Source organism: Phaenicophaeus curvirostris, chromosome 7, assembly GCF_032191515.1.
Source record: "Phaenicophaeus curvirostris isolate KB17595 chromosome 7, BPBGC_Pcur_1.0, whole genome shotgun sequence".
NCBI lineage: Eukaryota > Metazoa > Chordata > Aves > Cuculiformes > Cuculidae > Phaenicophaeus > Phaenicophaeus curvirostris.
The window spans coordinates 25,237,114-25,262,185 of NC_091398.1; the positions used below are offsets into that span (position 1 = coordinate 25,237,114).

At 52.9% G+C, this 25,072-nt stretch overlaps 2 protein-coding genes across 2 annotated transcripts in view; both read left to right on the forward strand.

Annotated features, from left to right (window-relative positions):
• Nucleotides 1-1,094: 1,094 nt before the first annotated feature.
• On the forward strand, nt 1,095-10,301 carry LOC138722771 (motor neuron and pancreas homeobox 1-like). Its single transcript, XM_069861330.1, is given in 4 exon segments — nt 1,095-1,131; nt 1,134-1,625; nt 9,141-9,301; nt 9,984-10,301. Coding segments are annotated over 4 exon segments (1,008 nt in total).
• A 6,543-nt stretch (nt 10,302-16,844) lies between these two features.
• The window catches only part of CFAP65 (cilia and flagella associated protein 65), a 32,300-nt gene continuing 24,072 nt past the window's right edge, over nt 16,845-25,072 (forward strand). Inside the window, exons 1-9 of the mRNA XM_069861304.1 lie at nt 16,845-16,919; nt 17,240-17,391; nt 18,076-18,178; nt 19,609-19,775; nt 21,301-21,500; nt 22,172-22,317; nt 23,420-23,642; nt 23,984-24,249; nt 24,711-24,911. Of these exons, the coding sequence (XP_069717405.1) occupies nt 16,845-16,919; nt 17,240-17,391; nt 18,076-18,178; nt 19,609-19,775; nt 21,301-21,500; nt 22,172-22,317; nt 23,420-23,642; nt 23,984-24,249; nt 24,711-24,911 (1,533 nt within the window). The remainder of the gene's footprint in view (nt 16,920-17,239; nt 17,392-18,075; nt 18,179-19,608; nt 19,776-21,300; nt 21,501-22,171; nt 22,318-23,419; nt 23,643-23,983; nt 24,250-24,710; nt 24,912-25,072) is intronic.

The window sequence follows — 25,072 nt, forward strand, 5'->3', positions numbered from 1 at the left end:
TTTCCTCTCTATCCCTCCCTGGTGCCACTCTCCAGGCTGTGTCTCCTCTGGGAAAGATAAGACTGGGCAAATGAGTTGCAATCTACTTGTAGGCACCTGCTCTTTTGGCATTTTGTACAGACATGAGTGGTGGAGTGCGGTGGCCCCTGTGTGTCTAGCTCGGGTCCACTCATCTCCCTGGCCCAGAGTGATGCAATGGGAAATGGCACAGCTAGAACTGCTGATGATCCCTGGGGTGCTGAGGTGTCTGCCTGTGAGTGAGAGCCTCTCTTGCCCTCCCAGGCAGCTGCTCTGTCCCCCAAGCGCCTGGGGGTTCCACAGAGCCGGAGAAGCAGTGGAGTCCATCAGGGCTTCACCTACATGTGCTTAAGTCCACCTGGTCGCTCCAGATCTCTTTCAGCCGTTGCAACCACATATCCACTTCCCCATGGAGAGGCTCCAGGGAAAGCAAGACTGGTTCTGCATCAGGATTGTAGAATCATAGAATGCTTTGGGTTGGGAGGGATCTTTACAGGTCATCTAGTCCAACTCCCCTGCAGGATCAGGGACTTCTTCCATTACATCATATTGCTCAGAGCCCCATCCAACCGGATCTTGGATGTTTCTAGGGATGGAGGCTCTACTACTTCCCTGTACACGTTCCAGTGTTTCACTACCTTAATCGTACAACATTTCCTCCTTCTATGCTGTCTAAATCTCCCCTCCCCCAGTTTAAGACCCTCACTCCTTGTCCCATCCCAGCAGGGTGGTTGGCTCTGCATCGGGACGATGAGGTCCATGCCCCGGGCAGAGGGTCCTGGGGTGTCTTGGGGGGTGATGCCGGGGGGGGGGCGTAGGGCACCCCGAGCCCTGGGGTGTCCTGGGGGGTGATGCTGGGGGGAGCGCAGGGCAGTCCGAGCCCTGGGGTGTCCTGGGGCTGAGGGAGCCAGGGGAGGGAGCCAGACGGGGCGGGGGGCCGGCGCGGAGCCAATGGGGAGCAGGGGCAGGTGGAGGAGGAGTGGGAGGGGGTTAAAACCCCCCCGGTGCCTGCGGGTGAGCGAGTGCCCGGGAGGAGGAGCGGCGAGGAGGGCTGCCCGGCGGGGCCCCGCGGGTGGATGCCCGCCGGTGCCGGGGCTGGCCCGGGGCTGCCCGGCCGGGCTGCGCCCTGGCGGCGGAGAGGCGGGGGGCCGGGAGGGGCTCCGCACGGGCCATGCTCAAGCCCATGGAGAAGTCCCAAAACTTCCGCATCGAGGCGCTCCTGGCGGAGGAGCCGGCGCGGGGAGCCTCCCCGCCGGGGCTGAGCCCCGGGAGCCCCGCGGAGAGCCCCGGGGCCGCCGGGCGCTCCGACACCCCCTCTCCGCGGGCGCCCCCGGCCGCCGCCACCCTCGCCCCGGCCGGCTTCGTCCCCAAACCCGGGCTGCTGCACCTGCCCGGCCCCGGGCTGGGCGCGCTGCCGGCCCTCTACCCGCCCGCCGTGTACCCGCTGCCGGCGCTGGGGGGGCCGCACCCCGCTTTCGCCTACACCGGCCTCCCCCCGCTGCCGCCGCCCGCCGCCGAGCACATGAAGGCGGCCGTGGCCGGCTCCTTCCCGCTGGAGCACTGGATCCGAGCCGGGATGCTGGTGCCGAGGCTCTCCGACTTCCACGGTGAGTGACCCGGGCACCGACCCTCCCGTCGGGAGACCGCGGGGTGCGGGTCCCCTCGGGGACTGAGGTCCTCGACGCCGCCTCTTCGCGGCTCCCCGGTTCGGGCCGGGAGCCGTCGGGGCTGATCCCCGGAGCGGGTCTCTCGCTGCGCCCAGAGCCGCTCCCCGATCAGGGCAGGTTTGGAGGTGCCGCTGGAGAAGAGGGGCAGGATTCTCCCTCCGGAGACCTCCGAGGGCTGCGGGACGACGGAAACCCCATCCCAAGGGCGAAGTATCTCCCTACCCTGGGCTGGTCCTGCGGGACAGCCCCGGGGGCCGCTGCCCGCCCCGCTGCCGGCAGAGCGGATCCGCTCCCGGGCCGCCCCGGTGGCAGCTGCCAGTCCCGCACGGTCGCCGCCGGCTCGTTGGGCTCCGCCGCGGGGAGAAGGAAACGAAAATAAAGAAGCGGCGGGCGAAACCGGCACGTGGAATCGAATATAACACGCTCGCTGTGGTTGGGAACGAAGCCGCCTAGGTCCCTGCGGCGGGATCCACCCGGTGGGTCTGGAGCGGGGAGGGATGCGCGGCCGGATCCGGCCCCCGGGGCCTGGGAAGGAGCGGAGCCCTGGGTCCCTGCCCGGCCCTGATCTCGGCCCTGCGGGGCCGGGAGCTGCGGGAACCGGGCAGCCCGGGAGCGTGCTCGGCTCCAGCACGGAGGGTGCCGGCTCCAGACAGCTCCTCGCGCGGTGGGCACGGCCGGGGTTTCCGCACTGAGATGCGGGGTTACGGGTGGGGACGATCCTGCAGGGCACAGGGACCGACCTCAGGCTCTTGTCCCACCGGGGAGTGTCTCTGACATCCCGGCAATGCAGCTCGAACCCTGCCCTGTGCCAGGGGCGAGCGGGATCTGGTCGCCGCAAAGTTGGGGTCCCATAGGCAATAAACTGAGAGCAGCTTGTTATCAAACACCCGACAGAGTATCTGGATTTATTAGCTGAGTTTAGCGTCTTAATAACCAGGGAGCCCATTTGAAAAAAAAAAAAATGACCGGAGAAGTCAGTTAATTAATAAACTGGATGAATGGATGGATGATTGGATGGATAATAATGTAAAACCAACAATTACAATGAAACGTCCCAATCATTGCTCCTTCCTCAAATTACACCTGCACTGGTTGAAAGCAAAGGGGCTCTTTCCCACCCTAGGCTGCTCTTCTTTCCCCTGGCTTTCTGAGCTCTGCAAGATAGATCCAGCTGCAAAAGGGTGGTAGTACCTAAGGAGGCAGGATAAGCCTCTGGTGCTGTGTGCACCCTTCAAGCAGGCCATTAAGAACAGAGGGGGAAAAGTCTCTAATTGCTGCTGGTGAAACACCTTCCTGCTCCTCTGCAGAGGCTGCATTGTCCTCACAATATCTGGGTCTGTTACTGTAATCTAAGCATCCAGGTAGCTTCATGCAGGGATGTGTTTCACCAGAGTGGAATCACATGGCTGTACTTGCTCCCATACCCTGAGCTCAACTTCTGGCTGGGAAAACGTAGAGGTATTTGTATATCAATAAAAATATCCCTCTTTAGTGCAGGATAAGTTCCAGAGATAGTTGTCTCCAAAACCCTGTTGGAAGGAGTCAAATCCCAAATTACGGGCATAAGAACAGCTCGTAGAAGGAGCTTTTGGGCTGTACTGGATTGCACGGGAAGAGCATATCAATGGATCTTGTGGGAAGCACTGAGCTGGGCTCCCGGGTTAGATCAAGAGAGAGAAAGCAGTTTCCAACCCCACTTTTGGTGCACTGGGCCCTGAAAAGCCTAATGGAAAATAGAGGCAAAGGAAACGTAGAGGTGTACCAATGAAGCAGCAACACCTGCCAACACTGTAGACTTAAAAATCAGAGCTAAGAGGTATTTGCTCTCAGTTCTGGGGAGCCCATTATAGTGGTCTCTCCCCAGCCTCTTTGACCGAGTACTTCAGGAATTTTCCTGCTGTGAATCTTTTCTCTCTCTGCTGTTCTCCAAAAAAATTGTCCTGCCAAACACAGCCAAACACCCTCCATTTTCTTTGCTTGCCTGGTCTGCACATAGGAGGGTCTGTAGGTCCCTTTCAGCCTTCTCCTTCCCCCACTACACAGCCCAGCCACTTCCATCTCCTCTAAGACAGGATTCCAGCCTGACTGCTTTCAGGGTTTTCTTCCATATGTCCACCTGTTCCAAAGCATAGGGATGAAGCTGGGTTCAGGGCTTGACCTGATGCCCCCTGAAGCAGAAGGATGAACCTCTGTGTGTTTGCACCTGCTGTACCTGCCTGTACCTCCCTGCACCTTCCCGCAGACGTTAATTCCAGCTTGGGGGACTTATGCTCAACTTATGGTCTATTCTCCTCTCCGTGCTTGTCATCTAGAGACCCTGCTCCCCTGGTCCTTATCTCCCATTATTTTCACTACTGTGTAGACTGTGTCATCACACCTTGTTCCTTATCCATCTTCAGGTCTTTGTTTCAGTCCTTTGGGAACATTTGGGTTCTCAAGTGTGAGCTCAGCTTTTCCTCTTGTGGGTTCACTGGAAGGTGAAAGCAGGTCCCTTTCAGTACGCCTTGTCCCCAGGGTCACCAGGACTAGTCGCAGCTGCATGTTATGGCTGTGTCTGGGCTCACAGTGCCCCAGCATGCTGGACACGGCTTGGGGATGGTGGCGTGGCTATGCAGGAGCAAGGAATGGGCACCTGTGTCCTGCCTAGGGCATGCTGCCTGCCTAGCCCTTCCTCATTCCTCTGAGGAGGGTGGTGGGCTGGACAGGAGCTTCCTGCTGTTGGCACAGGGTTCCTGGGCTGCTAGTGGTTCCTGGTTGCCCTGTCCCAACACCTAGGCTTGACAGACAGACTGACCTGCCTATTTGAGGTCTCCAAAGTGACGGAGCACAAGTGTCCATGCTGCTGGTGCTGGTCATGTTTAGCTCTCTGGGTAGCAGTGGGCAGATATTTGGGAGAGATACTTCTGAAAGCCTCCTAGGACATGTTCTGGGACACCCCAGAGGGAGCTCGCCCATGTGATTTATTTATGGAAGATTCCAGGGCTGTATCATAAATTCCTGCTTTAGCTTCCTGTGTAGAGATGTTTTGCAGGCACCATCTAGTTTGGTCTCCTGGGGACAGTCAGGATGGGGGAAGGAGCAGGACAACCCCTGAACTGACAAGCTTTGGAGGGAAGCAGAACACAGGCTCGCCCCACTCTCACCTGTGTATGGAGGAGGTAGGATGCTGGGGAGGCGATCTCAGGCAGTGGGTATCCTTAGAAATCTGACCCTCGGCTTGGGTGCTGGGGTTGCTCTGAGAAGTTGCTGTGGTGCTAGCAGGTGCTCTCCTCCCTAGCTGCCTCTGCGGAGCTGCAGCCAGTGCCTGTCTGCTGCAATGCGGAGTGGGAGGACAGGGTGGGAAGGCTTGAGTGCAGGGGCAGGCAGGGATGCTGCCCACCCAGGCTCTGCTGCTCCCAGCCTGCGTCCCTGTCCCAGAGCTTTGAGCACCTCCTGATCCACACAGGGGGAGCATTTGGCACCTGGGTGCTGTGCCTATCAGTATTTCTGGGAGCTGTGGTTTATTTGTCCTGGCCAGCAGTGTGGAAATGTGGCGCCGGGTGGAGTCAAATGCAGAGACTTGTCACAGAGAAGAGTTGTAGGAGAACAGTGCAATGACATACAGCTACAGGCTCTCAGGAAGAGTGAAGAATTCCCCACTGGAGCTCTGGTGCTCAGTTGCCTTTCTTGGGACATCACTTCTCCACCTCTCCCACTTACCACATTGATGGCTTGGATCCCAAGCCAGATCTTGCCAGCAGCAATGGGGAGCTGGCTCATGGGCTGTGCTGGGCCAGGAGAGGGGGCAAGACAAGTCATATCAAATTGCTACAAAAAAGGACCGCCTTCCAAGGCTCACCAGATGCGCAATTATCTGGCATCATCAGGAAACGTGCTGGAAAACAGCTGGCAAGCAGCAATCGAGGGGTCAATGGAGAAGGCAAGCAAGAGCCTAGGAGAGGTAGCAGGTATCCTTACACACGCTGCCCCATGGACAACAGTCAGGGCTGCCGGCAGGCCAGGAGAAGCTTCTGGTGATGGCCCTGAAGCCAGTGAGACCACCTCTCCCCCTCCCAGCCCCGACATCTGGAGAAACACCTCCAAAGCAGGCAGGGTGCTAATTTCCTCTCCTTTATCAGCTAGCCCACAAAGTTAAGTGAACTATAGCTAAACAAACCAAATTAAAACCAAGTGGGTTAATATCAACCCAGGATTACCCTTGTTATCAAGTAGGCGGAACTCTATCAAATAAACCAACAATTCTTTATAAGCTTTATCTAGTTATCCAGGAGGCAGCTGCCTTCTAGAGCTCCTGGTCTCAGACTTGGAGGACATTCCTGGCTCCAGGCCAAGCAATTTATTTACTGACACTGCAGCCAAATGCAGGGTACCCTTCAGGGGGACCAAGACCTGCCACGCTGAAGGGATATTGAGACAAGCTCTGATCCTGAGTGTATCACTGGAGGAGACGGCTGGGCAGATAGGAAATCCTTTGGCAAGTAAAGGTGTGATGCTGAGGCAGTCGCTGGTCTTCTGGTAGGAGCTGGACAAGGCAGAGAGCCTTCCTGAATTGTTATTCTATCTGTGGGATGGTAGCTGTGGTGGTGATGTGTTCATAGCTCAGCTGGCAGGGCCTATGGGAGGTGAGTCCTGGGGGGGATACTCCCTGTGCATCCCTTGGGGTGATGTTGTCCATGTCCATGCAATATCCCGCCACAGGACAGAGGACAGGACCATGCACACTGGCAGGACAGGCTCTATCTATCAGCAGTCACAAGCTAGAGTTTCCTCTTTTCATGGGGAACTGGGACCTACCTTATACCCTTTGACTCCCCTTCTGCCTTCTCCCTTTGCTTCTTCACCAGTGAGAAATTGCAGACCTTCTTCCCTCCTTATGTTCCCCATACAAAGGAGCCAGGGCTCTTCAGGGAGCCTGACAGCAGGTCTGAGGCCAGAGTTGTTGGTGGTTCAGGTCCATGCTGAGCTGCTGCTGTGGATGGCTGAAGGTTGGGTGGATCTTAGGGCTGTGCCAATTTGGTCTCCCTCATCTCAGCTGCAGATAATATCTTGAACAAGTCATGATGGGAAGCAGTGGTGACAGATAACAGTAGCTGCTGAAGGGTGTATGGACAGAGGCAGTCACAGGTAAGGTGTCCAGCCATAGCTGTGTATGTCCAAGCCACCTTTGGAGTGATGGTGGCTTGAACTGCACGACAACACCTCAGAGGAGTATGAGGTTGCATTTTTTTTGTCAGGGTCGATTTCCAGGGAATTCAGGATCTGTATGAGTTTTGTAATGGACACCAATGCACTGAATCTGAATCGGAGGCACTGAGACAGTGGGTGTGGCAGAGGGACTGTGCTCCGGCAGTTGGTCCCCTACACTGGCAGTTGTTTGGGGCATATCCCATTTGGATTTATTTGGCTTTTAGTCAAACTTTCTGTTCTTCTTTTCCTACTACACCAATCAATCCTCAGCACCTTAGCCAGGGAAGAGCAAACCCTTTGGGGGAGGAGGTGTGGGAGGGGGTTGTTAAAGCACGCTGCCTTCCAGACTCCTCTGAATCCTGCTTTTGGGGTCAGGACTCTCTTCTGTGCCTCCACTCTCCCCACATCTGTTTCTAGTCTGGCCACATGTGGCCTTGCAGGAGAAGTCACAGAGGAGCCTTTTGGGGTGGTCTGAAAGATTTCTGTGCTCCCTAGAGCCAGGGTGCTGTGCTCTTTGCTTTGAGGACAGAATTCAGGCTAGAGCATGATAATTTTTCCACCCAGGCAGCCTTCATCTCCAAAAAGCCACCCCTCCTGGATTACTGGATGCTGGGATGTGACCACACCCTTTTCCTTTCTCTTTCCTCAAAACATCCTCTACAGATCCTGTCCAGAAAGATGACTTTCTTAGAGGGACCATTCCATGACTCAGTAGAGCCAGCCCATGCAGTGCAGCCCCTGCTTCAGGGAGGGACTGGAGCATCTGGTGTCCCAGTGCACCCACCAGTCTGGCAGCAAAAAGGGGTTGCAGGGTGCCAGAGCCCCTGGGCTGCCAGATGCTGTCTGGGACCGATTTGTGTCATGGTCCCAATGACATGGACTGAATTCATTTCTCCTTTAGTTCTTTCTGAAGCATCTCTGGTCTTCACCCCTGAAGAGCTACAAGGGGTGTTAGCTTGGGCTGCCCAATCCTTGTAGGTGGTCTTTCCCATGGCACTTCCTATCCTTAGCAGAATGGAGCCTTCCTAGGTCCATTTGATCCTACATCTCTGCTGAGGATTTGTAGAGAGCAAGCATCTACAGCCAGTCAGGGCCCAGCAGCAGCCAGGCTTGAAAGAGCTGAGACATCTTTCATCTAATATTCTTATTTGTCCCAGCAATCCTTTGAGTCTCTCATTTAGTTGTAGTCCTTAATATGTTTTGTGTGCAAAATAACACACCATGTGTGTCAAAGCTATTGGCACCGCATGCCTCTATCTGGTCTCTACTCTAACTGGCCAGTGGCTGCAAATTGGGTCCCATGGGCTGTCTCTCCTGGCATTTGTGTGGCTGCAGATGAAGGAGGGGTCATGTCTATCCTTGCTCACACAAGGAGTTAGCAGAGCCCTAGCCCAGCCTTAGCTTTGCCTTTTTAACCCGTCCCACCTAGTATCCAGATATGTGGGATCAAACTGGGATCATGATGAGTTAATGTGTCCTTCATAAATTCCTGCCTCATGCGTCACTGCTGTGTTTGTGAAGGGCTCAGTGGACACCTTGGGAGATGGGCAGGTCAGAGATCAAAGCTGGAATCTAGGAGGAACTACATGGATGGTGCCCCATGCCTTGCAAAATGGGCAAGCCAGAGTGGCCCTTTGCCAAGCAAGGCATGTCACCGGTGAGATGCTGAGATGCCCTGTCTCACCCCCTGAGACACAGCAATGGGGACATGACAAGAACTTTTCCCATTAATGCCCCCATCGTGCTGCTCCAACACTTTACTCCCAGCTGCAAACCTCTGGGTTTTGTTGCTGCTGCAGTGCTGGGAGAAGCAGTAAAAGCTGAACCCCAGGGGGACAATAAAGCCAGCAGAGAGGAGATAAGCAGGGATCAAACACGGAGCGGCAGCCACCCCACGCTGGACTCTCAAAGGTCCCTTTGTTCCCATTGCCTCCTGATTCAGCGCTGCGCTGCCTTCAAGGGCTGCGGACGAGATAGCAGGGCTCACGGGCAGCCTTGCCGCCGCAGCCCCTGGCAGTTTGGCAGCCACCTGCGCAGCCTGGCAATAAAAAAGGAGGTTTAATTTCAGTCACAGGACTGATCCCAGTTGCGCACCAAGGCCTGATAATGTATCTAGCTGGTTCCTATCAGCCAGGCAATAAAGCCATTATTGGGGCAGGAGATGATGGAAGAGACGCTCACCTTCCTCCTTATCCCAGGCTTGCCGGGGGGTTGCCCCCTGCAGCCTCCAGCCTCGTTGTCCCCTGACACCCACTGTCTGTCCCACAGCTGCCCCACAGTCTGGCTTGATGGGAAAGTGCCGTCGGCCCCGCACAGCCTTCACCAGCCAGCAGCTCCTGGAGCTGGAGAACCAGTTCAAGCTCAACAAATACCTGTCCAGACCCAAACGCTTCGAGGTGGCCACGTCACTGATGCTCACCGAGACACAGGTACTTTGGTCCTGGGTGGGTAATGGAGGATGGCACTGGGCAGCTGTCAGGGAGGCGAGGGGCTGCCCTGCAGGGTGGGAGGTACATGTCACAGGACATACTGATGCCCCTTGCTTGCTGCCATCAGCCCCACACCCCACTGTCCCCATCAGCCCCCCTCTGCAGGACATCTGCAGAGACAGGCCTGGAGAGCCCCAGGCTCTTCTCTTGTGAAGGGCACTCCAGAAATACTGCTCCTTTTTTACACCCAGCACCACTAACTTAGATTTCAGAGCCTTCCCATCTCTCCCCACGCTGTGAGAGCAGGCGTTTTTTGGGGCTAAAATTCCTCTTGTAATGCCCCCATGCATGTCCTTGGGTATCCTGGGGAACTGATGCTCCCCTCTACCCCCAAGACCCCTCCTGCTGAGGCAGGGCGGGGGGAAAGGAGCAGCTCCCTGGGCTCCCCTCCGCCTGTGTCACCCTCAGCCTCTGGGCACAGACCCACGGGATGCCCCGCAACAAAGAGAATTGATAAGAATGGTTGGACTCGATGATCCGGTGGGTCTTTTCCAACCTGGTGATTCTATGATTCTATGAAAGAGGTTTTGGGGGCACCCTCCACACAGGGAAGTCAAGAGGGTGAGCAGGAACAGGATGGGACAAGGGGACAGACTCTCTCCTGGTTGCTCTCCCTCGGCAGGTGAAGATCTGGTTTCAGAACCGCCGCATGAAGTGGAAGCGGAGCCGCAAAGCCAAGGAGCAAGGGGCTCAGGTGGAGCCCGAGAAGCAACGAGGGCTCAGCAAAGGCTGCGAGAAGCTGCTGTCCGGCGAGCCGCGGGGACAACCTGTCGAGAGCCCCGAGTTCTTGGGGCACGGCCCCGGCTCGGGCTACCTGCACCCCAGCACCGCCGAGCTGGGGTACGGCCCGGACTCCTCCTGCTCGGGAGGCGAGGAGGATGAGGAAGAGGAGGAGGACGAGATGGGTGCCGTAGAGAGGAAGATCGGCTCTGTGTTGTGAAAGGCAGACGGAGCTGGCCGGGGAGAGGAGCCGGGCAGCGGTGTCAGGGTCTCTTTGCCGGCAGACACAGACTGTGCCCTGGTGGAGATGGGGGGGGGGCTGCAGGACACCTGCCCCCCCCCTTTAACTTATGTGTGTTTGGATCCTATTTAACTCGTAACTGTTCCTCTGTGTGTATCTGGGGGAGTCCCCGCATCCCTCCCCTATAAAGCTGTTATCCAGATGCCTGTGCTCTTCCTTAGGGGACAGGAGGCTCTGCCCACCCCCTGCCACCAAGTTGCCCTGCTGGGGTGTCTGGGGAGCCAGGTGGGGACAGCAGACTCACACAGCTGGAGGGGACAGATCCCGGACCCTCCTTCCCTGTTCACTGCCCCTTCCCTACAGATATGGGAATGATTGGACTCATGATCCAGTGGGTCCTTTCCAACCTAGTGATTCTATGATTCTATGATATGACAGTGACTGGAGCAGTGCATCTCTGAGCCCTGCATGGTGCCAGCTGCCCCTTTTTGGAAGCATGAAGAGCTGGGAAGGAGTATTGCCAGGTCGCATGCCAGCCTGCCATGACTCCATCCTGCATCCCTGATGGGGTCTGTGCTTTGCCGGGCAGAATTAAGCTGCATCGTGAAGCAAAGCTGATTAATTGGCTACTGCGGCAGTGCTGTTTCCATGCTGCAGTCAGCTTGGTTGCATCACTGTGGCATTGCTCTAATGTGAGGTGCGGATGGAGCCCTCCTGTCTTTAGGGTGATGGTGCTCAGATTGTGAGGGTCCCATAGTGTGGTGAGCCCCTCATTTTCCCCTGGTGATGTCTGAACCTCTCTCAGTCCCTTTTTGGGCTCATTGTGTGATCTTTTGAGACCCTGCTCACTCTGGCTGGACTCAAATAAACTGCTGGTAGCAGGATGACAACAGACACCCTCTGCTGCATCCCTAGAAGCACTAGGGTTAAGCCCTGACATCCCTAAGTGAGCAGGCTGCCCTTGTGCTCAGGAAGCGAAAGAGTCCTGGCAGACCCTGTAGAACTCACATGCCTTCTTCACACCTTCTGGGCCTCCCCTTGGGGATGCTGAGATGGCTGCGCTGGCAAAAGCACCAGCTCTGCAATGCCCACAGCTGAAAGGACAGCCCTGTTTCACCATCCCAGGGCTGTAGGAGCAGGACGTGCTGGTCTGGGGTGCCCCGTCCCCAAGCAGGCTGAGATGAGATGCTTGATCCTCAGAGAGCCCATGGCATTTCCCTCCTGCCCCACATCCTGCTATCTCCTCCACTTTTCTCCTTGCCCCTGCCTGGGGGTGACAGGGAGGTCTTCTTGCCTCTAGGACCTGCCTATGGGGGTGGGAGCTGGTGAGGGGCAGCAGCTCCTGAGGACTCCTGGGGCACCACCAGCAACTGATCAGCAAGGAATGGGACAGGTAAGCATCAGTGCACACCTCACAGGACTGGATAATGCCTGGCAGCAGCTGGGTTACACGGGGCTGGGGGCAGCACCCTGGCCATGGGGATGGATGTGGTGCTTTTGGAACAGAGGGATGTGCAGGGGGAACAGGTGATGGGAGAGAGGAGCATGGGAATGGATTCATGGATGGATGGATGGATGGATGGATGGATGGATGGGTGGATGGGTGGGTGGATGGACGGACCGATATACTGATGGATGAACGAGGGTTCAGTGTGGGATGACAGTGACCCGCAGTGGCTGCTGGCAGCTCAGCAACTCCACCCTGGGTAGATGGCATCCTCGGTGCCCAGGACCCCTGCCCCCAGGCCACACATCCCAGGGTATGGCAGGGCCTGGCTGTCCATACAGGAGGTGTCCGGACCCCTGGCACTGCCCAGGGGGGAGCTCTGGTCCTGGGGAGGATGCAGCCCTTGCTCCAAGGGGTCAGGTCTGAGCCAGGGTAGGGGTCAGGTGTCAGGAGCCTGTGATGGCTGGTGTAACATGAAGCAGGACAGGAATAAACATAGGAAGGGAGGGAAAAAAGACAGTAAAGGAAAGGAGGAGAAGAGAGGGGAGTAGGAAAAGCTGGTACTCTATTCTCTGTCATTGCCCTGTGAGAACAGCAGGGCAGGAGAGACCCACTGACCCAGGAGAGCTGTGTCCCTTCCCTGGCAGGCACACAGGACTCAGCACAGAGAGGCTGGCAGGTGCCAGCCATGTCTGCAAGAGCCTCCACGCAAAGGCATTTACCACTCGTTGTACAACCTGGTCCTCTGGCAGCAGGGGAGCATGGACAGGACCTCAGGCTGGAGCTGGGCATGCTAGGGTGGGGGTGAGATGGGAGGGACAGGGGTGGTAGGGGCAGAGAGTAAAAGGAGAGAGGGAAAGCAACAACAACAACAAAAAGAGTGCCAGGAAGGAGGGAGTTGAAGATATGTCACAAACTTAAAACATTCACCTTGATGGTCTGTGACAGGTTTAATTTCCAGAGTACAACCATTAAAGTGATGGATGGGAAACGTTCATCTCGCTCTTGGCGCACACGGGCCCTCCGTGACTGCAAGAGGGTTTGTTTTGTTGCTGTTATTTATGAGGTTGTTTCTGCCGGAGCCAGGCACTCGTCCAATGCTGGGGGGACAGAGGAGGGGACACGATTGATGCTGGGGGAGTTGGGGGTGCTGATTTACAGCTGCTTACCCAGATGACTCATGCCGTAAACATTGACAAATACTATTAAAGCTGCACCTCCTTCTGCTTCTGCTCTGGCACCTTCCCTGTGCTGTGGGATGTGGCCAGCCCTGCTTTCTGTCACGCTACTGCCTGTGCACCCCAGAAGGGCTGTTTGGCCCTCCCCAGCAGGGACACAAAGGTCCCCTCCCTCCTGATGGACATCCAGGACACCGGAAAGATGGAGAGTTCCATGGTGGTGGAGTCCTGTGGGAATGATACTCGGGATACCTGATGGGCTTGTGCAGCTAAGGCTCCCAGGCCTGTGTCCTTCTACCTCCTTGCTAGTCTTGGCCCCATAACTTCTTTTGGAAACGGTCACAACTTGTTATTTCTGTCGCTGTTGCTCCAGGGAGCTTGGGATGACCTGGCCCCATGCAGGTGCCATCTCATAACTATGCCAGCACTCTCCAGTCTGCTGTACCCATGGCCCCTTGCCTCCCCGGTCATCCCCACCTCTTATGTCGCGGGCTCCTCACCCACCCATTCTGTGCAGCCACGTACTTCAGGACAGCCTCTCTGCCCAAGTAGCTTTGTGCCCACCTACTGCCCCTGCACCCATCCTCATCACCCCTTGTCCCTCAGCTCCCTCCTGCACCCCTCTCTCTGCCACCAGCCCTGCTGTGCTCCATCTCCCTGCACCTGAACTCCCCCATCTCCCCCTGGTGTCTATCTACCCCTGCACACCCTCAGGGCCCTCCCCTCCCTCTTGCCCCCTGCCCCCCTCCACCTGCCCCCTGCCCCCATCCATCTGTACCCACACTCTCTCAGCTCCCCCATCTGCCCCCTGCACCTCTCTATTTGCTCCTGCACCCCTCAGCTCCCCAATCCGCCCCATGTACCCCTCCATCTGCCCTTGTACCCCCTCAGCTCCCTCATCTGCCCTATATGCCCCTTCCCAGAAACCCCTCAGCTCTGCCACCTGCTCCTCTGCCCCTCCATTTGCCCTGTGCACCCTCAGCTCCCCCATCTGCCCCTGCATCTCTCCATCTACCCCATGACCCATCAGCTCCTCCATTTGCCCCTGCATCCCTCCATCTGCCCTTGCCCCTTCAGCTCCCCCATTTGCCCCCATCCCCTCAGCTGCCCCATTTGCCCCTGTCCCCTCCATCTGCCCCCTGTCCCCTCCATCTGCCCCCTGCCCCCTCAGCTCCTCCATTTGCCCTTGCACCCCTCCATCTGCCCCCTATCCCATCAGCTCCTCCATCTGCCCCTGCATCCCTCCATCTACCCCATGCCCCCTCAGCTCCTCCATCTGCCCCTGCACCCTCCATCTGCCCCCTGCCCCCTCAGCTCCTCCATTTACCCCTGCACCCCTCCATCTGCCCCGTGCACTCTCAGCTCCTCCATCTGCTCCTGCATCCCTCCATCTGCCCCCTGCCCCCTCAGCTCCCCCATTTGCCTCCTGCACCCTCAGCTCCTCCATTTGCCCCTGCATCCCTCCATTATCCCCCTGCCTCCTCAGCTCCCCCCGCCCCCCGTGCGCTCTGCCCGCCCTCGGCCGCCTCCGTTGCCCCGGGAGCCGCCGCCGCCGCGTCCGGTCGCCATGGGGAACGCGGCCCCGCGGCGCGGAGCGGCCAGGCCGGGCCCGGGCCCGAGGTGACGCTGCGGCCGTGCCGGGGGGATCAGGGAACGCGGGGTCTCGGTGCGCGACACCTGGTTGTGCTCAGCGACATCGAGGGGGAGCGGGGAGGGGGGGTGGGGGGGAAGGGGAGCACGGGCAGGGAAGGGAGGAGAGAGGGAAGGAAGCAGCAGGGAAGAGTGCAAGGAGAGGAGGAAAGAAACAGCAGGAAAAGAAAAAAGAGAGAAGGAAAGCAACAACAAAAAAGGAGAGAAGGAAAGAAGCAGCAGGAAAAAAAAAGGAGAGAAGGAAAGCAACAACAAAAAAGAGGAGAGGAGGAAAGAAGCAGCAAGAAAAGAAAAAGGAGAGGAGGAAAGAAACAGCAGGAAAAGAAAAAGGAGAGAAGGAAATCAACAACAAAAAAGAGGAGAGGAGGAAAGAAGCAGCAGGAAAAGAAAAAGGAGAGGAGGAAAGAAACAGCAGGAAAAGAAAAAGGAGAGGAGGAAAGAAACAGCAGGAAAAGAAAAAGGAGAGGAGGAAAGCAACAACAAAAAAAAGGAGAGGAGGAAAGAAGCAGCAGCAAAAGAAAGGAGAGAAGGAAAGCAACAGTAAAAAAAAAGGAGAGGAGGAAAGAAGCAGCAGGAAAAGAAAAAGGAGAGAAGGAAAGCAACAACAAAAAAAGGAGAGGAGGAAAGCATCAGGAAAAAGCAAAAGAGAGAAGGACGGCAACAACGAAAAAGTAAAACAAGAGAAGGAAAGCAACAACAACAAAAAGTAAAAGGAGGCAAGAAAGGCAAGAACAGGAAAAAGTAAAAGAAGAGAAGAAAAGCAAGAACAGGAAAAAGTAAAAGAAGAGAAGGAAAGCAACAACTAAAAAGTAAAAGGAGAGAAGAAAGGCAAGAACAGGAAAAAGTAAAAGAAGAGAAGAAAAGCAAGAACAGGAAAAAGTAAAAGAAGAGAAGGAAAGCAACAACAACAAAAAGTAAAAGGAGACAAGAAAAGCAACAACAACAAAAAATAAAAGGAGACAAGCAAAGCAAGAACAGGAAAAAGTAAAAGGTGAAAGGAAAGCAACAACAAAAAAGTAAAAGGAGAGAAGGAAAGCAACTAAAACCAGTAAAATACACAAGGAAAACAAAAAAATGTTAAAAGAGAGAAGGAAATCAACAACATAAAGTAAAAGGAGGCAAGAAGAGCAAGAGCAGAAAAAAAAGTAAAAGGACAGAAGGAAAGCAACAAAAAAAGTAAAATGAGAGAAGGAAAGCAACAATAAAAAAGGAAAAGAGAAAAAAAGCAACAACAAAAAAGTAAAAGGAGAGAAGCAAAGCAACAGGAAAAAAAACCAAAACATAAAAGGAGTGAAGGAAAGCAACAATCAAAAAAAAAAAAAAGTGCCAGGAAGGAGGAGAGGAAGGGAGGTTGCAGAGGGGCTGTCTGGCCCTCCCCAGCGGGGACACAAGGGTCCCTTCCCTCCCCAGGGACATCCAGGGCACCAGTTAAGATGCAGGAGTGTTCCATGGTGGTGGAGCCGCGTGGGAATGATGGGCTAGCAGGGACTGGCAGGGCTGTGGGACCTCATCACTGTCTACAACTGCCTGAAAGGAGGATGTAGAGAGGCGGGTGGCTGTCTCTTTCCCCAAGTGACAGGCAACAGGATGAGAGGGAATGGCCTAGGGTTGCACCAAGGGAGGTCCAGATTGGACTGAGGAAAAAATTCTTCACCAAAGGGTTACTGGGCACTGCCAGAGGCTGCCTGGGGAGGTGGTTGAGTCACCATCCCTGGAGGTATTTAAAAGATGGGTAGATTACGTGCTCAGGGATGTGCTCAGTAGTGGACAGCTATGGTTGGGCTCGATGATCTCCAAGGTCTTTTCCAACCTAGCTATTCTGTGATTCTATGGCAGCCGAAAGGGAGCCCTGTGCCGGGCCATGGCCTGGGCCAAGGGGCTGCGAGCACAGGGGACATGGCCTGGGGACAGCATGGCCTGTGGTGAAGGCTGCACTTGGGTGCACAACGGGGGATCCCTTGCAGAGATCTATGTCACCCTGAGCCCCAGTGAGGAGGTGTTGGGTCCCTGGGAGGTCAGATCATAGAATCATAGAATCATAGAATCATAGAATCATAGAATCATAGCACAGTTTGGGTTGGAAGGGACTTTAAAGATCATCCAGTTCCACCCCCCCGCCACAGGCAAGGACACCTCCCACTAGACCAGGCTGCTCAAAGCCCCATCCAGCCTGGCCTTGTCATGGCAGCTAAGAGTGCCCAGGTGCAGAAGAAGTGTGCGTGAGGGCTCTTTCCTCTTGTGTTTCAGATGCTTGCTGAGATGCACAGCGAGTCCCAGGACTTTGGCTCTTTCCGGAAGATGTGCTGTGGCTGCATCCGGAAGGTGAGTCGAGGAGCAAAAAGTGCCATTGTTAGTGGATTTACTGTCAGGGACACGAGAAAAGCAAAAAAAAAAAAAAATAACCCCTTTAGCCTTTGCTTCCCTTGTTCGTAACATCCTTTTGTATCTGCTGCGTTGTTTGTGGCCAGGAGGTGTCCCCTTTGCACTCCTGGAGCAGGGCTCTTGGTAATTCCTGGAGCTTTGCCGCAGGGTGGCTCCTGCTGTCTTTTTCCCAGAGACTTTGAGCATAGAGAAATAGCTATTTGAGTGATTTCTTCTCCTTCCCTCACAAACTGCTCATGTCCCTGCTGCAAATTCCTAAGGTGCCTGCAAGAAATGCAAAGAAGAAGGCCGTATTCTGGGGCATTGAAGTGGCTGAAACACTCAAGTGGCGTGGCTGGGAACTTGGAAAAGAGATGATCAAACATCTGATCTTGAAAAATGTTCATGAGAAAACCCAGAAGCTGAGCTACAGGTGTGTTGGAAGTTTCTTTCTCTTTCATACTGCTCACTTTCTCACTGCATCTTCATCTCTCCTGCTGTATCAGTCACATTAGCACTTTTCCTCATACCCATCTGACTCCTCTCCCCCTGGGCTCCGTGCTGGAGACAGGACATGTACACTTATGTAGTAGGACAGAAACCTGCTCATTCATACACAAGCCCTTGTTCCTGACAGGAGCATTTTAAATTAAATGCCTTTTTTAAAAATTCTGTTTCGCTGATACTTCTGTCTGTGAGGCATTTCCAGTCTAGTGAGATTTGAATTGTGGATGTATGCCAGCCAGTTACTAGTGTGTCCTAAAACTATTGCTCCCAGGCATCCCGCTGGATTTTGAGCCACTCCAGCTCTCCCTGTGACCCTTTCTGCTCTGAAACTCAAATGGTTTTGCCCAATGTGTTTTGCTCATGCTGCATGGCCTGGGAATGTAAAACATTGTTCAAGGAAGGGGTTGGAGCTGGGAATGGGTTTTCAGGGTGCCTGGGTTCTGCTTCTGTTTCTGCTGATTTGCTAGCAAGGTACCCTTGGGGTCATGTGTGTAAAGTGTTTCTAATTGTGGCGTCTAAAGGCTTTGATTTTTATTCTGTTTTCTGCTGTCTAACTTAACGACAGCTGTATGCATTCAGACTAATCTCTTGTTTTCCTTTCATTATCTAGATGTCCTTCCACACGATTCTTCTTCACTGTTTTTCCACAGCCAATCACTCTGAGCCCTGGTATGTCCTTAGCGCTTCCCATTGTTTTCCGGCCCACTGAAAAGGTAATGTGGCAACACCAAAACTGCTCTCAGTTCTCAGGCTGCCTTCCAGAGGGACAGTACCATTCTGCCTCTTTTGTCCTTTCTGATTTGCTTTCATTTGAATGAATTGGTCCTTAGAGAAGGTTCTAGCATAGAAAGACTGGCTGGCATGACCTTCCTGCTCTCCCAATGTCTTCATCACCTGAGGGAGTCCTAACTGCTGACTTCTGCGAGTGTTGGCCAGTAGTCAGGAGAGGGATCCTCACAAAAAATAATCCCAGTTTTTTGCATTCTGCTTCTGGCAATGAAATCAGTAAGACTGATATTGGTATCAAGATAAAGTGCTTGAACTGGTTTGATTCCAGGGACCCTGAGCTGGCTGGTTTTAGTGCAGAACCTTGGGTTAAGGGACTCACTCTCTGCTGTGTTACAAGAGGCCCCAAAGACTGTCCATTGAAGGGCTACTAATTTACTGTGATATGTAAATACTTCTCTTCTTTTGGGTGGGTTGGGTTTCTTTAAGCTTTATTTTTGACAGCAATGATTCTTTTTACCCTTTCCTTGATTTTCAGCTCATTCCTTTTGTCTCTCTTGCCTCTGAGCATTGATTTCTGGCTCTTGTCCACAGCTATATGTCTTTGATGCGTATCTCAGTCCCAGCCATAGAGCAGGATCTTTGGGCAGATTCCAAGTCCCTGCTCTCTTAGTATCATGGTTTTCTGATGACTGTTCAGTGTTCCCTTTATGAAATAAGCTGCTGGCCTTGCTCCATTCTCAGCAAATAGTTTGTCTGCATGACATCAATGGCTGGATCAGGAGGCTTCCTTTCTTAGAGACAGCAAGGCCTGTGTGTGCTGCAGTGCCTAAGGTCTCTCCCTACCTGTATAAGTGGTATTCAAGAGAGGTGATGACTAGGGAGCATGGGAGACATGCATCTTTCATTTCCTTCTATTTTAGCTGGTTAGCAGATGTTCTGGGGCTGTTTGTACACAGTGCTGTCAACACCACGTCTTTAAGTTGTGTGTTATCCACTTAGGCTGTAGCTGACAAAGCAGTTAAAGGCTAGTATTTCTGTGCTCGTGGAGCTTGAGAAGAGATTGTACATGCTGCAGTTAAGCTGAACTGGGATCTTGAAAACACTGAAAGAAATCCATCTGCATCAAAACAAACCGGGTGAAGAGAACGTGGTCTTCAACTACACGCTCTGATGGTGTTTGTGTGTTCCTTGACAGAGTGAGGAGTGTGCCTGAGTGCCTTACTCATTGCCTGCACTTTCTGAGCACTCCATATGCTTTCTGTCCTGCTCAGAGGCCTCCCCTGGTGCCTATGTCACTGATGTTTTTTCCCAGTCCTCTCGCAGAGGTGAAGGTGGTGGGTGTTGATGGGTGGAGCTGCAGCACCTGCAAAGTGGAGCCAGTCTAACTGCTGTCTTCCCTTGTTTTCCTGTGCAGAGGGAGTATGAAGATAGCATCTGCTTTAAGAAGGCTGAGGGTGAATTCTCTGTCACCCTGCATGCTACGCTTCCACAGTCCTGTCTGTCCTTCCCAGCTGCTATCCAGTTGCCCATCTGTGCTGTCCACAATGTCACAGAGACAACCTTCCCTGTACGCAACACTGGGTGAGTGATATGGCTGGGCAGACCTTCTTTCTATTGTGTTGGTTATTTTGCCTTCTTGGACTCTGCAACGAATGTAGGAGATAGAAATGATAGGAATGGTTGGACTCGATGATCCGATGGGTCTCTTCCAACCTGGTTATTCTATGATTCTATGTAGCCCATTTCAGTTGCCATTAGAACTGCTGACTGCCTTAACAAGTGGCAGAGCTCTGCCTCCTCTGAGGTCACAGCAGAAGAGGCAGCAAAAACGTTAGTGCAGGCCCAGATCTCACTGTGGGCGCACCTTGGCATCTCACATGAGTCTGTTTCCAGCATATGCTGAGATCCATTCATACACAGGAAATTGCTGGAGACCAGCATGATGTCCCACTGACAAGATCCCACATCTACAGGAGAGGCTCGGGCTTCTAGCTAATCCAAGGCAGCCTGCCTAATGTGGACAGGGAGAGATGAGCTACCCGCTGGAAATATTTAAGTCTTTCTGTGAGCTGATCTCTCTTTCCTCAGTACAGGAGTGCCATAAGGATGGCAGTGGAATGGCTGGTGCTCAAGCTGACCTCTTGGGTTTGGAAGCAGGCAATACAGAAGTTGGAGAGTCTCTACAGTGCCTTAGGTTCATGGAGGTGCCCAAAGCAGTGGCACTATTCTGTGTCTTGGACTCATAAGTTAGGAGCCAATTATGTTCCCAGTTACCAAGGACTGTCTTATTTTAATACATGAATGACTGTAATTCAGCCCATATTGTAGAAAGGAGTACTGTGGAGAAATTCCTAGGTAGGATGATGGTGTGCTTCCAGCTGTTTACAGGGAGAACAAAATAACCTTTACTAGTTGGAAATAGGCTTGTGCTCCCCAAGCAGCCAGCTGATGCACTAGGAGGGTGGAAAGGACACAGGGCACATGTACCTTAAGCAGAGCAAGGTATCAGCCAGAAACAATTTTGAAACTATCTCCCCTTAGAGAAATCATTTGTGCTGACTGAGGAGTCCAGGGTGATGGAGAATATTGATGGTAAGTAACACACAGCTTGGAATTCATAAAATACAAAAAGCTGATGGTATGTCATGTTCTTTGCACAAATCAAACAAGCAGAGTGAGTTCTGCAAAGCTGAATGAGGTATTGGGAAAACAGCTCAGTCCTCTTTTCTTACCTGGGCAACAGAAGAACAAATGCTCACTTGGAATTAAGTAGCAGCAAAATTAGATACAGGAAAAGCAAACACTTCATCCTGGAGCTGATTTGTGTGCTGTGACATGATGAAACTGAGAAATGTTATGGCCATTAGTAAAGATCTTGGATGTAATAGCTAAGATTCATTTAGCTGTGAACAGAGCATTTGCAGAGACTAGAGAAAAATTTCTTCCCAGCATCACACGTTTGGCCAGATGCATTAGGGATTCTGCCACTCCTCACTGGTTGCTTCATATACTGACTGAATAACCACTGGGAAAGGTCCATCCTACATGTAATTGCACAGGCAGCAAAGGATCCATTTGTCACTTAAAACTTGTCTCCATTTCCTAGTGATCTTGTCACTGCGTTTACCTGGGAGATGCCAAGTCCTTTCTACATGATTCCCGACCGGGGCACACTGAACCCAGGTGCTGAGTGTACAGTCAAGGTGGGCTTCCAACCCAAGGTGGCTGTGGTATATGATGTGGTAGCAACATGCTGGTTTGGAGATGAAGAGAAACAAAAGAAGACTATCCAGCTAAAAGCCCAGGGTGAGTTTGTCTTTCATTTAACACTGAAAAAAATGTGTATCATCCCTAACTGTGGAGTAGCATTCCACAGTGAGGACATGCCACAATTGGCTCAAGTCACTGATGAGCAAGTGAAGCCCATGGTTTGAAAGTGGCTTGTGAAGTTCTCTAATATACTATTGTCAATTTGAAAGTGTGATCTGAAGAGACAGTAGAGACAGTAGGGTCCAACATGCCCTGTGACGTTGTTTGGCCAAACTGACATTGCTGGAGCCTGCTTAAGTTGACAGAAGGGAAGAAATGAGAGGAGTTCATTGGCACAATGCAAAAGCTTCTAGAAACTCCTGGTCTTGTCTGTGCTCAGTTTCTCCTGTCTGCCCCTGCTAGACAGAGAGCCAGAGGGAAATCTCTCAAGCTTTCTGGATACCAGCTAGAAGAAGCAATGGTTTCATTAGCAAGTCCTTGTCTGAACTGCCTTATATGGTCACTGAAAAACAAAAGAAGTGACTTTGAGTAAAGTAGATTAGGTTGGAAGGGAGCTTGTTTGGTTCAAAGCTGGCCCAACTTTGAAGGTAGATTCAACTTCAGAGTTACCTGAGGTTGTCCAAGGGCTTGTCCAGTTGAGTGTTGAGTGTCCAAGGAGGGTGATTCCACCTCTCTTTTTTAAGCCAGTGTATTATTCCCTTTAACAGCCAAATATCCCTACCTGCAAGTGAGTGTGACAGGAGAAGAGTATGAAGGTGCACAGCCTGGGAAGTTTCAGGATGTGTTGTGCTTTGGATCAGTGCCGGTGGGGACAACTGTGGAGAAATGTGCAGAAATCTTCAACATGTCTGTGGTATGTGGAAAAGCAGACTACTGCTTGTGAGAAGCCGTTATGCTAGCATATTTCCCTGGGTTATGTGGTCTTGCATATCTTTCTTAATGCTCTGAAAGTGGCCCAAATGGAAGCGTGAACTAAAACAGAGCTGATGAACCTTCCCCTACCAACCAAGCCATTCAAACTTGCCTTGCAGCCCCAGTGCTGGAAACTTGTCCATTTGCAGCATGATATGGCAGTTGCTGCCTGCTTCCCACTGCGCTTGGTCCAGATCAGGCAGTCTTTGACATCCTGCAGTTCTCGTGCTCACTCTCAACAAACCAATCAATCCTGGATGGAAGTTGTGGCAGTCTCAAATTGGCGTTCCTGTGTCCCAGACAGCTGATGGATCTTTGCTGTCTTCAGTGGACTGCAATCCCGTGAATTGCTCTCAAAGGCAGGCAGGCTGCATTTGAGCACCTTATTCTCTGTGCCAACTCAGCCCATCCCAGCCCTGTTAAAAGGTGGATGCATTCAGAGACTGCTGACATGAATGACAGCAGTGCTGACTCCTCCATAGGCTCTGCAACTGGGACTGGGAAAGACATACTCTTAAGAATATCTCATAAGAGCAACTTATTATTCACACTGCAGTGGTGCTCAGCATCCCCAGGCAAGGTTCGGGACCTTCTTTAAGGGTGTGAGGAAAGCATCAGACCATCAATCTTGGTTTCTGTGAAAAGAAAATCCCCAGACAATGTGGAACTGTGGATGGAGGGAAGTTATTTGCCTGCGTCTACTCACCTGGTCACAACAGTCACTTAGGCTTCTTTGGCCCTTGGGGACAACTGGAAACATCTTTCCTCCTACCAGGAGGGACACTCCAACCCCAGAGATCACCAGGAGATTTTGCTGCAGCCTGCTGACTCCTGAGCTCATGGTGGGAGCTTACTGCCACCAGTGTTCCAGCAGTGCAGGGTTGCAGAGATTTGCAGTGGGCTGGGCTGCTGTAGCCTTGGTGTTCTCGGTGGTGTTCAGCTCTGCTGAAAACTGCAGTTAAGAACTATGAAGCACTGCCTAGTGTCCTGCATTCAGAGCCATCCTGGCTCCTTTGTTAACCTGTTTCTTTTTTTGCTTGTAGGTAGATGCACCATGTAGGATTGAAAGAGCAAAAGACCCTCCGCTTCGAGATCAAGTTTTCTTCTGTGATGAGTTGCATGCTGTTGTCCCTGCCAAAGGGAAGCTGGTCTTGTGTATACGGTTTCAGCCACAGAGAGCAGGAGAGCACAGTACTGACTATTTCACTATCACATCCGCTGGAGGCCTCCTGCAGACTGTCCTGAAGGTGTCTGGCTCATGTAAAGGTACCAAACTGAAAGCCTTCCCCATTTCTCCCTGTCTTCTTAGCACTGTAGTGGAAGAGCTAGTGCTTGGGGAAGGACTGGGCACTGTCGCAGCCCTCAGTCATAGACTTCCCTTCTGCTGGGATCCAGGCTGTCCCTGGTGCACCATTTGGGGTTTATACTTGTTTGAGAGAGATGTGAGACTTTTGGAAGTGATGTCCAGCTGTTTGCTAGGACTAGTGGATTTGCTGATGAGGTGAATCTTGTTTGGGAAGATTACTTAAATGCAGCAGTGGCTTGTGACATGTTGAATTAAACAGCTACAACAAGTCCAGAATCTGTCTTGCATGTTGTTGTGCTAGGTCCTTTGGTGTCCCTGCACCAGCACTCTATGGACTTTGACTGGATCAATATTGGGGAAAGTCTGATGCAGATATTGAAAATCAGCAACACCTCAGATGTTCCAGCCTATTACCAGTTTGATATTGATGGCAGAGGGAGCGTCTTCTCCTTGGATCGCCCCTGTGGAATCTTGGAGGGCACAACAACACTAGAGCTGAAGGTGACATTTCGACCTACTCACCCCATCAGCTACCACCGCAGAGTGGTGTGCCTCGTCCACCATCAGGTATGAGAAGCAAAGGGTGTGACAGCTGAGAGGGATCTTTCAGGTAACCCACCAGGACTGGTCTCTCTCTTGGTAACCCGTGGAAATCTCTTCCCACAGCATTTCCACTGATACCTGTCCTGGGCTCTTGCTGAGCAGAATCCCCATGGTGCAGGTTCTCACCAGCAGCAGAGGGATGATGTGGACAGATAGTTAGCAATGCCTGCTGGTGGGGTGAGGTGCATCCTCAGTGGATCCTGTCTGTTTAGGTCTCTGAGTGAAATTTAGCTACACAGCTGTGCACCAAGTGCCTTCAACTTTCTGTCCAGTTTCAATAAAGGTTTTTGGCAATGTAAAGTAACTGGCAATCCAAAACTGCAGATGCTAAGCCTTTCCCAGGCACGGTTTTGGGACTGAGGTACTCTCAATGTAACCAAAGAAGGGCAGTTTATTTCTCATAATTCTTTCTGGTGTTTTCCCAGGAACCCATGTATGTGGACTTTTTTGGTACCTGCCATTCAGACACAGCTAAGCCAGCCATCCTTCAGGCAAGACACCTCTCCTGGTACCGAACCAACATGGTGAGGGGACTGACCTTCTACCCCCCTGATATCCTGAATGTGATGCTGAAGGATGGGAAGTTGCAGATGGATGAAAAAGGAGCCCTCAGACTGCCCCCCGAGGTATGAGTTGTCTTTCCTGGAATCTAAGGTTCATGTGCCTCTATCTGCAGATATTTGGCTTCTGTTGCACAGGACAGACAGATCTAGAAGGACTTGCAGGTGCAAGACTGACTCATGTAATATCTCTGCTGTTAATGTTCCTAGCTTACACCAACATTGGC